Source organism: Moschus berezovskii, chromosome 1 (assembly GCF_049115385.1).
Source record: "Moschus berezovskii isolate FMDL1 chromosome 1, NW_MosBer_1.0, whole genome shotgun sequence".
NCBI classification, from domain to species: Eukaryota; Metazoa; Chordata; class Mammalia; order Artiodactyla; family Moschidae; genus Moschus; species Moschus berezovskii.
This window is the reverse complement of record NC_142460.1, coordinates 140910266-140922856: the sequence shown is the minus strand read 5'-3', so window position 1 is coordinate 140922856 and position 12591 is coordinate 140910266. Positions and strand designations below refer to the sequence as shown.

The 12591-nt window shown below is 41.9% G+C and overlaps 1 protein-coding gene across 2 annotated transcripts in view; it reads right to left on the bottom strand.

Moving 5' to 3' along the window:
* Positions 1–702: 702 nt before the first annotated feature.
* The window catches only part of ERICH6 (glutamate rich 6), a 53329-nt gene continuing 41440 nt past the window's right edge, over positions 703–12591 (bottom strand). The window contains exons 13-15 of one of the 2 annotated variants that reach the window (XM_055411746.2): positions 10607–10835; positions 2513–2644; positions 703–834 (exon numbers count right to left, since the gene is read on the bottom strand). In XM_055411746.2, the coding sequence (XP_055267721.2) occupies positions 799–834; positions 2513–2644; positions 10607–10835 (397 nt within the window). In that variant the 3' untranslated portion in view covers positions 703–798. Of the gene's footprint in view, positions 835–2380; positions 2645–10606; positions 10836–12591 lie in introns of those variants that run through there. The other variant, XM_055411737.2, reaches the window with a different exon arrangement.

Sequence of the window (12591 nt, the reverse complement as noted above, 5' to 3'; positions counted from 1 at the left end):
TTTCAGATTCCACTTATAAGTGATATCGTATGATATGTGTCTTTCTTTTATTTGCTTCACTTAGTATGATAATCTCTAGGTTCATCTATGTTGCTTGCTGCAATTGGCATTTATTTCATTCCTTTTTATAACTGAGTAATTCTATTATATATATATACCATATCTTCTAGGTTGCTTCCTTGTCTTGGCTATTGGAAATAGTGCTGCTGTGAACATTGAGGTGTGTGAACTTTTTGAATTAGAGTTTTCATCTTTTCCGGATATATGCCCAGGAGTGGGACTGCTTGATCATATGGTACTTCTATTTTTAGTTTTGTGTTTATTATTTTTTTTAAATCTCTATGCTGTTCTCCAGCATGAAGTGACTACACCAATTTACATTCCCACCAACAGTATAAGATGGTTCCCTTTTCTGCACACTCTCTCCAGCATTTATTATTTGTGACTGGAGTGGGGTGACACCTCATTGTAGTCTCAATTTGCATTTCTCTAACAATTAATGATGTTGAGAATCTTTTCATGTGTTTGTTGGCCATCTGTATATCTTCTTTGGCGAAATGTCTATTTAGGTTTTCTGCCCACTTTTTTTTGATTGGGTTGTTTGGTTTTTGATATTGAGTTGTATGAGCTGTTTGTATATTTTGGAAATTAAGCTCTTGTTAGTTGCATTGTTCAGTTCAGTTCAGTCGCTCAGTCGTGTCTGACTCTTTGTGACCCCATGAATCACAGCACGCCAGGCCTCCCTGTCCAGCAAATATTTTCTCCCAGTTAGTAGGTTGTCATTTTGTTTATGGTCTCCTAGAAAAGTTTAATTTTTTTGAAGAGGTTTTTATTCTGAAAAATGAGAAAAAAATACCCTATGAATTAACAGAGTAGATTATTTTAAAAAAACACCATGCTTATTTTAAACAGCCATGTGAAAAAACAGGCATTGATAAATAAAATCTATGGCATATCCCAATATACTTTGGGATGCAGATGTCCAAAGTAAAATTTATCACTGTTGTTTTTAACAACTGAAACCCTTAAATAACAACTGGCTTTAAAAAAGTTTTTATAGAAGTTAATTTACAATGTTGTGTTAGTTAATGGTGTATAGTAAAGTGATTTGGTTATACATATATGTTTTCTTTTTCATATTCTTTTCCATCATGGTTTATTACAGGATATTGAATAGTTCTCTATACTATACAGTGAGACCTTCTTGTTCATCTATTTTATATATAATACTTTGTATCTGCTAATCCCAAACTCCTAATTCATCCCTCCCCCACCCCCTTCACCCTTTGGTAATGTAAGTTTGTTAAAGGCAGCTTTAAAAAAAGAGGTGGTGAATGGATTAATACCAAGGCCAACCCTCAGTCTACCATAGCTCACCCACTTCCTGCGGCCCAGCACTCAGCCCTCCCTGGGACACCTCATCCTTCCACTCCTTCTGTGCCCTTCAGCCCTTCCCCATGCTTCCTCAGCAGCATCTTAGCAGGAAAACAATATGATTTCGTCCTCACACTAACTGATGAATAACTGGTGCCTAGATTTACTTCCTCTTGCTACACACACTTAACACCAAATCTGTTATTCACTATAAGGAATGGCCCCTCCAACGAGATTCCTCCCTCTCCCAAGAACAGAGAACTGAGAAGTCAGGGAAGTTCAGGAGAGGGCAGGCTGGGCATTCCAGTCTTTAGGGTTCTCCACCTAAAGACTCTCACCTCTGCTTTCTGCTCTTAAGTAATTTTATCACTGAGCAGAGGCTGCTGTGCTGTGCTGTGCTATCCCTGCGGATTCAGCAACATCCCTCCTCCCTCCCCTCAGAAGAGGAAAGACACGTGGTCCCATAATCCTTTGCCAGTGGGATCCCATGTAGTTCCCCAGGGAGAGGCACCTGCCTGAGGTGTGGGAGGTGGGAGAGGAGCAGTGGCCGTTGCTCACTTCTGGCAGGAGGGTGGCCTTTGGAGGATGGCAGCTGCTTGCCATTCCTGCATTGGAGTGTGAGTAACTCCTGCCACTCTCTCCCTTGGTGCTATTGGCTTTGTGGCTTCCTGAGATTCCCTCATTTTCCCAAACAGCAGGGCTGTTCCTTGACCTTCACTTTCCCAGCTTTTCAGGAGGTTGTGAAAGCACCTGCTCCCTCCCTGCTTTCTGTTTTCCTGATGGAACTCTGCCTGATAAATAAGGCCTTTGGTTGACTTCCTCATTCTCTGTTGTCCCCAAAGTCAGTGGTTTAGTTTTCCGACCAAGAGTGCAAACCAGAAATGACTCAGGATGTGCTCCAAATTTGTAATAAAACCCATTTCTTGGTATTTCCTAGTCATTGTATACACTTTTCTTGAGATCTCCCAGAACACAACAGAACAAATGAAAGCACCATCGTCATTCATTAAATGTTTTCATTTATCATAGCTGCTATTGTTGTTATTATATCTTGCTTCATACCAGAATTGTGACAAAGGGCAATTAGTTTTAGAGAAAGTGAAGAAAGGTAGGAAGGTTGCTTTAATTTTTCCCAAACCTGGCTGGAGGGAAAATTCACACATCCTTCCAGTTTATGAAACAGGCGTCGGATCTTTATTAAACTGGCCAGCAGAAGAAGGTCATCCTCGTTCAGGTGTCGGAGCGCTGGAATCTCCTCAGCATTTGGCAGCTTTTCAGCAAAGAGAAAGAGAAAGGAAGCTCAGGGGTCCGTGTGGAAATAGTGACTGCAGAAGCAGGAGGTGGGAGGAGGCGAGAGGCAACACTGGTTAGGGACTGGAGTCCCTTGTGAGTCTAATTATCTATAAACAGGGGCAGTGGTATTAATTCTGATCTGAACAGGAATGAGCTGAGATGCTCTGGAGATCTGAGAGACTAGAGCAGACCAGACCAAACAGAATTTGCATACTTTCTTTCAAATGCTTACAATGTATTCAAGTCATTATAACAGCATATACAATTACACCAGCATCTACTGAGGAGGGCACAGAAATGCTATAGTTATCCTGTCCCTGGGACACACCCAGTGTGGAGTGAGTGCTGGTCTGGAGGCTGGGAAGGCTGTGGGGAGCACCTGAGCTGGGCTTTCCAGAAGGCCCTGGGATGACCGACACGCCTCTTCTTCTCCTGGAATGTGCCCCCGCCTCCAGGAGGCTGCTGCACAGGAACATTCCCAGACCCTTCCCTGCCCTCTGTGCTGCCATGTCCTCTCAGCCTTGGGTGCTTCAGGCTGATGCGGTCTCCTCGAGCTGCAGGAAGGTCAAGGGTCCCAAGCCTTGCCTGGAATGTTTCCAAGGCTGAGCTTTAGGACCAGCCCAGGAGGGGCATGTAGCCTCAGTGGGGTGGGCTAAAGCAAGCCCATCTGCTACCTCCTGCAGGCAGAGTGACCACTTATTTACCTGCCAGAGATGTGAGATCACAGTATTCTTCTGCATTTTCACCCCTCCCCGTGTTGGAAGGAAGGGAGGGAGGAAGGAAGGAAGGAGGGGTGGGGGAAGGAGGTTGAGATAGCTGAGAAGTGAAGGGTGAATCACTATGTTTAGTTTTCCTTCAATCCCAAATCCCATAAAATGGGAAACATTTTCAGAGAGTAAATCAATAGGAAATAGGAAAGATTTTTATCAGCAGGAATAATCTTAAGGAATTCCGAAAATTGAGAAGCAGCTGGGACCATATCCACTGAGAGATAAATGATCAAATAAAAGCACTAGTCCAGAACACACATATTCTGAGCTCAAAGTGAATATTAGGATGGCATTTCAGGCAAAGAGCATTAAGAGGGAAACATATTGATGATGTTAAATTTTTTTTGTCAAAATAGAAACAAAAACCCTCAGTGATACTCTTGAGTCACATAATGGACACAAAGCTGAAGGGCCAATAGGTGAGCTGGCCCAGGGGTGAAAGGTGTAACTCACTATGAAGACAACACCTTGAATTTCCTAACCATAGAACTTCAAGACAGACAAAGCAAAACCTGATAGGAATTATAAAAAAAATGGACAAATTCACAGTTGTACTGGGATATCTCTCAGAAATAAACCAACAATATAAGAAGAAAAGGATATATAGAGAAGCATGATTAGAACAATTAAACGTACGGCGGCTCAGAGGTTAAAGCGTCTGCCTCCAATGCGGAAGACCCGGGTTCGATCCCTGGGTCGGGAAGATCCCCTGGAGAAGGAAACGGTAACCCACTCCAGTATTCTTGCCTGGAGCATCCCATGGACGGGGAAGCCTGGTAGGCTACAGTCCACGGGGTCGCAAAGAGTCGGACACGACTGAGCGACGGAACGGATACAATTTGTGCCAATAAACATTAAACTATTTGGGGGGTCAAATATACATGGAAAAGTCATAAATTATGTCATCAACTACAAAGAAAATATCCCTGCATTCTAAATAGGAAGAAAAAAATGCAAGCCATATTCCTTGACCATTTTAGAAGTTAATGAGGAAAGGTAGCAAAACCTTATGTGAAAGTTCAGTAACTACTGAGTTGAAGAAATCAAAATAGAAATCATAAACTATATAGAAGTGAAAGAAAACAAGAGCACTATATGAGTGCCACGGTAGGGGTAGGGTGGGGTGCTGGGAGTTTACACAGGGTGGTCAGGAAAGGACTCTGAGAGCAGAACCTGAGGGAAGTGCTAAGTGGGGTATAGGGCATTTTAGGTCGAGGGAACAGCAAGTGCAAAAGCCCTGTGGCAGTGATGTGCATGGTATTGTCCACAACAGCAAAAAGGTCATGGTGACTAGAGCAAAGTGTGTAGGAAAAGAGGACTACAGAGAAATATTTAATAAAGGAAGTCCAGATCATGTATAGTATTTTAGGTGTTTTATAGGATCTTGGCTTTTACTCTGAGTAACATTCTGTTCAGTTCAGTCGCTCAGTCGTGTCCGACTCTTTGCGACCCCATGAATTGCAGCACGCCAGGCCTCCCTGTCCATCACCAACTCCCGGAGTTTACCCAAACTCATGTCCATCGAGTCGGTGATTCCATCCAGCCATCTCACCCTCTGTTGGCCCCTTCTCCTCGCCCCAATCCCTCCCAGCATTAGGGTCTTTTCCAATGAGTCAAATCTTCGCATGAGGTGGCCAAAGTATTGCAATTTCAGCTTCAATATCAGTCCTTCCAATGAACACCCAGGACTGATCTCCTTTAGGATGGACTGGTTGGATCTCCTTGCAGTACAAGGGACTCTCAAGAGTCTTCTCCAACACCACAGTTCAAAAGCATCAATTCTTCGGCGATCAGCTTTCTTCACAGTCCAACTCTCACATCCATACATGACCACTGGAAAAACCATAGCCTTGACTAGATGGACCCTTGTTGGCAAAGTAATGTTAGGAGTCACTAGATAGACCATTTTCATTAGTCACTAACTATTTTTTGATTTTCTCTTTGATTTCTTCAGTGATCCAATGGTTGTTTAGTAGCATATTGTTTAGCTTCCATGTGTTTGTGTTTCTTACAGTTTTTTTCTTGTGGTTTATTTCTAATCTCATAGCTTTGTGATTGGAAAAGATGTTTGATATGATTTCAGTTTTCTTAAATTTACTGAGACTGACTTTGTGGCCCAGCATGTGGTCAATCCTAGAGAATGTTCCATGTGTACTTGTGAAGAATGTGTATTCTGCTGCTTTTGGATGGAATGCCCTATAAATATCAATTATGTTTTCAAAATATCACCCTTACTATCATGATAGAATTGACTTTGGGAAGAGTGGAAGCAGGGACACTCGGGAGGAGGCTATTGTAATAATTTAAACAAGATGGATTAAGTAGATACATGAGGCAGATGGGGTGACAGTAATGAAGGATCCAAGGAGTGTTGGAATCTGGTGACATGTTGGTGGTAGCGTTTAGAGGACTTGCAGATGAAAGATGTGGGGTTGCGAAACAGAGAAGAGGGGACCAACCCCAAAGTTTTGGGTCTGAGCAACTGAAAGAAAGGTGTTGCCATTTCCTGAGATGGAGAAGACTGAAGGTAGAACATGCTTTCCAATGTCATTTTGCTCTGTGAAGTCTCTAACCCCTTTAGATGCCAGATGGAGATGCAGGATTGGAATCAGAGATATGCAAGTTTAAAGTTCCTGGGAGATCCACCTGGAGATCAAAGGAGGGGTTATCAGCAAGCAGAAGGTATTTCAGGACAGAAAACTAATGAAATCACCTAGAGAGAAATCACCTAGAGACGAGGTGAGCCCAATGACAGGCCCTGGAGCCTTTCAGTATTTAAAAGAGGGGAGGTGAAGAAAATAGGCAAAGAAAAATGAGAAGGAGTAGCCCCTGAGGTAGGAGTAAAGCCAAGGCAGAGTAGCTCCTGGAAGCAAGAGAGGAAATGCTTCCGGGGGAGGGGGGCAAGAAACTATGTGTGCCCATTGCCACTGAGAGGGCATTAGATTTAACATACAGTAACCACAGTAAACGTGTAATACTATGCAACAACTGAATAGTCAAATTTACTTGGATATCTAGACATGAAAGATATTCCATTTAACTTGTGGAAAACAAAACCAAATAGAACAAGTCTAATAGTACAATCACTGTAGTCAGATGCAATTTTTATTTAAAAAAATGTATATGAATAATTTATAAATAGATAGAAAAGAGAAATACACACCAAAATTTCAATGTGATTACCTTTGGGAAGAGGATTAGAATAGAAGAAAGGATGGAAGGGAGGTATATTGTTTTTAACTCTTTTATGTCTATATTATTTGAATCTTCAAATATAACAGTGTATTCACATGTCACTTTTGCAATTTTAAAAAACTGAAAGGGTAATTATGAAGATGATGAGAAAAGCAAACATTTTTAACATCAAATTCTTTCTTTTGCACCAACTCTTCTTCTGATTAAAACTCATTTCAAAGGAGAGAGGCGAGGAGAAAGAGGCAGAACATTTTTGACATTTTTGGTAAGGATGCATTTACCATGAATGTATTGAGCCAAAAAGAGGCTATATTGTAGATTTCTAACCAAGGAAAAAACTTGGTTTACTGCCAGCTGACTGCAGTAGCTAGATCGACTGGAAGCAGCTTGAATATTGCTTAGCACAGTGTGGACCCTCGCTCTCTGTTGACTGAATCTGAAGTCTCCCTTTTGTTTGGTGTTTATGAAATATCCCTGCCTATGTGGAATCCTGAAGTCATATTTCCACTTACTTAAATGTATAGACATTTTAGAAACTGAAGATGTCTTTGAAGTTTGGAGCCCTCTCTTCTTTGAATAATTGATGAAACAAGGTCCTCAGAGTTTAGGATAATTATTCAAAGTCACATATTATGTATGTTTGTGTCCAACTCTTTGTGACCCCATGGACTGCAGCACACCAGGCTTCCCTGTCCTTCACCAACTCCTGGAGCTTGCTCAAACTCATGTCCATTGAGTCAGTGATGCCATCCAACCATTTCATCCTCTGTCGTCCCCTTCTCCTCCTGCCTTCAATCTTTCCCAGCATCAGGGTCTTTTCAAATGAGTCACTTCTTCCCATCAGGTGGCCAAAGTATTGGAGTTTCAGCTTCAACATCAGTCCTTCCAGTGAATATTAAGGGTTGACTTCCTTTAAGATTGACTGGTTTGATCTCATTGTACTCCAAGGGACTCTCAAGAGTCTTCTCCAGCAACCCAGTTTGAAAGCATTAGTTCTTCAGTGCTCACCCTCCTTTATGGTCCAGTTCTCACATCCATACACGACTACTGGAAAAACCATTGCTTTGACAAGAAGGACCTTTGTCAGCAAAGTAATGTCTCTGCTTTTTAATACGCTAAGTTGGTCACAGCTTTTCTTCCAAGGAACAAGTGTCTTTTAATTTCATGACTGCAGTCACCATTTGCAGTGATTTTGGAGCCCCCCAAAATAAAGTCTCTCACTGTTTCCATTGTTTCTCCATCTATTTGCCATGAAGTGATGGGACTGGATGCCATCTTAGTTTTCTGAATGTTGAGTTTTAAGCCAACTTTTTCACTATTCTCTTTCACTTTCATCAAGAGGTTCTTTAGTTCTTCTTCACTTTCTGCCATAAGGGTGGTGTCATCTGTGTATCTGAGGTTATTGATATTTCTCCTGGCAATCTTGATTCCAGCTTGTACTTCATCCAGTCCAGCATTTCACATGATGTATTCTGCATATAAGTTAAATAATCAGGGTGACAATATACAGCCTTGACATACTTCTTCCCTGATTTGGAACCAGTCTGTTGTTCCATGTCCAGTTCTAACTGTTGCTTCTTGACCTGCATACAGATTTCTCAGGAGGCAGGTAAGGTGGTCTGGTATGCCCATCTCACTAAGAATTTTCCACAGTTTATTGTGATCCACACAGTCAAAGACTTTGGCCACAGTCAATAAAGCAGAAGTAAATGTTTTTCTGGAACTCTCTTACTTTTTCGATGATCCAACGGATGTTGGCAATTTGATCTCTGGTTCCTCTGCCTTGTCTAAAATCCAGCTTGACTATCTGGAAGTCACTGTTCACATACTATTGAAGACTGGCTTGGACAGTTTTGAGCATTACTTTGCTAGCATGTGTTGAGTCATACAGCTCAGAAGGTAAAGCGTCTGCCAGCAATGCGGGAGACCTGGGTTCAATCCCTGGGTCAGGAAGACCCCCTGGAGAAGGAAATGGCAACCACTCCAGTATTCTTGCCTGGAAAATCCCATGGACGGAGGAGCCTGGTAGGCTACAGTCCATGGTGTCTCAGAGTCGGACACAACTGAGCAACTTCACACTTTGCTACCATGTGAGATGAGTGCAATTGTGCAGTAGTTTGAACATTCTTTGGCATTGCCCTTCTTTGGAATTGGAATGAAAACTGACCATTTTCCAGTTCTGTGGCCACTGCTGAATTTTCCAAATTTGCTGGCATACTGAGTGCAGCACTTTCACAGCATCATCTTTTAAGATTTGAAATAGCTCAACTGGAATTCCAAGACACCTCCACTAGCTTTGTTCGTAGTGATGCTTCAAGGCCCACTTGACTTTGCATTCCAGGATGTCTGGCTCGAGGTGCGTGATCACACCATCGTGGTTATCTGGGTCATGAAGATCTTTTTTGTATAGTTCTTCTGTGTATTCTTGCCACCTCTTCTTAATATCTTCTGCTTCTATTAGGTCCATACCATCTCTGTCCTGTATTGTGCCCATCTTTGCATGAAATGTTTCCTTTGTATCTCTAATTTTCTTGAAGAGATCTCTAGTCTTTCCCATTCTATTACTTTCCTCTATTTCTTTGCACTGATCGCTGAGGAAGGCTTTCTTTTCTCTCCTTGCTATTCTTTGGAACTCAGCATTCAAATGGGTATATCTTTCCTTTTCTCCTTTGCCTTTCATTTCTCTTCTTTTCTCAGCTATTTCTAAGGCCTCCTGAGACAACCATTTTGCCTTTTGGCATTTCTTTTTCTTGGGGATGGTCTTCATCACTGCCTCCTGTCCAATGTCATGAACCTCCGTCCATAATTCTTCAGGCACTCTGTCTATCAGATCTAATCCCTTGAATCTGTGTATATACATGTAATCCCTTTTATATACATGTAATATATTTATATACATGTAATTTTTATACATCTAATTCCTTGAATCTATACATACCATGCATATATACATATTTCAGCTTTACTGAGATATAATCGACAAATTCTATATCTTTACTGGGGCTTGCTTGGGAAGTTCCATGGACAGAGGCTTGGTGGGCTACATCCATAGGATTGCCAAAGAGTTGGACAGGACTTAGCGACTAAACAACAAACATCTCTATCGAGCTATCATTTATTAAGTAGTTGGTGCCAAGAAACATGCTAAGCACTTTATATTCTCATTGAATCGTCACAGCAATCAATAATATAATGGAGGAATCATCCCCATTTTATAGAGGAGGGCACTGAAGTTCAAGTTCACCAACTTAGCTAAGTGGTAGAGTTGAGGTTTGAAACTATGTCCTATAACCTGAAGTCTGTGTTCTTAACCATCGTGCAGCATTGCTGGTCACTGAGAGTGTTCTTTGGGCCATGTCCTGGGTGGTGTAGAGAAATCAGTAAGAAAGAGATTTTATCCTGCAGGAGCTCATCATCCAGTAGGAAAGGCAGCCACGAAGGCAAGTAAGGTGCATAGTTTAGTAGTTCAGCAAGCACACACACCGACAGAGATGAGTACATGGACAGCCTAAAGAAGGACATGGCTGACCTTGTTTGGACAGAGGGCAAGGAGGTCTGGGAAGTGTCTCTAAGGAAGCAGGGCTTGTGTTGGGTCCTGAACATGGTCAGAACCCAGGTCTCCTGACTCAGCCAAAGGCTTTCAGCTAGAACACAGAGAAAAACAACACAAAATACTAAAACCAAAACCTCAGAGCTGCACTACTCATAGAGTAGACACTCAGTCAATGTTATTTGGAATCAAGTTTGAACTAAAAAGGAATTTGAGGAAGAAGAAACAATAAGGCTGTCTCAATTCCATATGAATTCAATTCAATTCCATATAAAACTTTCACTGTTTTTTCCTTGAATTTCAGAATTCACAGTGGTGCACAGTAGATTACACATGAGTATAATCTGTCAATAATAACACTAACTAACGTTATTTTACTCTTATTATTCTAAATGCTTTAAAATGTTTATAAAAATGGACCTACCTTCACTTTGGTTCCGACACTGATTCTTGCCTGTTGGCCCATTGCTAGAAAAGTGATTGAAATCTTGTCTTGTTCTAAGATGCGAATTCCAACATAATGGTTCAAAGCCAGAAACACAGGTTTAAATGAAACAAAGGGTAAGGAAGTGACGGAACTTGACCAATTCCAAGCCCTTACTCTGTTGCCAGCTTGATCTGAATATTGACCACCCAAGATATTGATGTATATCCTGAGGAGAAAGGAAGTTAAAAATCATAAACAGGAACATTATAATTCAACCTTGAAATTAGCTCTGCCACTTGCTAACCAAAGAGAGTAGCAGTTTATATTAGCCAATAGCCTACAGCTTCCTTGATGGCTCAGCGGTAAAGAATCCACCTGCAATGCAGGGGACACAGGAGACATGAGTTCAATTCCTGGGTCAGGAAGATTCCCTGGAGTAGGAAATGGCAACCTACTCCCTATTCTTGCCTGGAAAATCCCATGGACAGAGGAGCCTGCTGGGTTATAGTCCATGGGGTCACAAAGAGTTGGACACAACTGCACACACACATAACGTGCACAATAGCATATGAATAGTGGAAAACCTCATATAATCATAGAAGCCATAATACTGTGACAGAATTCTATACTAATTTGAAGTACTGGGTGTAGTTTAAGACCTAGTGATAAACCAAAATGCATCCAGAGGTGGAACCAGGATGATAAAGGGATCTGGAAAATGATGTGCTGGGGAGGACTAAGAGGGAGCAGGGAAGATTTAGTCTGGACATGAAAAAACACAAGAAGGCAGGCTCTGCCTGGAAGACGGGCGAGGACTGGTGCTTAGACTTTTCCTGTGCCAGTACGGATATGAGTGAGTGTAAGTTCTAGGCAAGGCTGTACTGGCCTCAGTACTGAGACTTGTTTTCTAACAGCAACTAGGGGGCAAGGACTTCTAGGATATCAAGGCTGGTGTGGGTAGAAAGGGCTCAGGGAACATCTTTGAGATCACTGTGGTTGAGAAGAGCCCAGTATTGGAATAGAAGGGAGAACTGACACCAGCCAGGCTCCCCAGTCTCTTAGAGGCACTAATGCCACATTTTACTATATTACCAAAAGAAGCAGCCCTGTACCGTCTGAGATCTGGTGTCACTAGTGACTGCCAGTCTATTCCATGAGCTCCTCTGCACACTCTATCACATTCTTCCATCTCGGCTCACTATGCGTTTCTCAGGAGAGAGGATAGGTAGGGTTCTAGGTACTTAGAAAATTGGCTTAATTTGATAATAAATTATTTTTTTAAATTAGATGAATCAGCCATGAGGACCCCCTAGAGTAGGATAACTCATGTGTTATTTTCCCAATTTTGAGTAGCAGCAGTAATCTAATAACAAAAATACAAATGAGAAATTGAGGCGGTTATCTTATTGTTTCTGGGAAGGAGATTTAGTTTTATCATGCTATGTGGGCGAAGAAAACCTTTGGTTAAAATTATCTAGATAAATTGTTTATTAAATAAACTTTGAGTCCATGCCATTTACGTAGTATGTAGTGGCAAAGATTCAGGGTGTCCCTTCAAGGAACTTAAATCCTGCAGGAGAGGTGGGCTTGCTACACTAGAGGCTATGAGGGTGTTACGGAGCCATGTCAGGGGACCCAGAGTTCATTTGGTGGGTAGGAAGGGTTCATTGGTACAGAAAAGTCCTAGAAGCCAGTGAATATTTGGTGACAATTAATACTGTGCCTTACCAAATAAATGTAATACAGAATTGCTGCTGTTATTGTTCAGTTGTCAACTCGTGTCTGACTCTTTTGCCACTCCACAGACTAAGGCCTGCCAGGCTCCTCTGTCCATGGAGTTTTCCAGGCAAGAATACTGGAGTGGGTTGCCATTTCCTTCTCCAGGAGATCTTCTAGACCTAGGGATCAAACCCAGGTCTCCTGTATTGGCAGGCAGATTCTTTACCACTCAGCCACCAGGGAAGCCCCACAGAATTGCTACT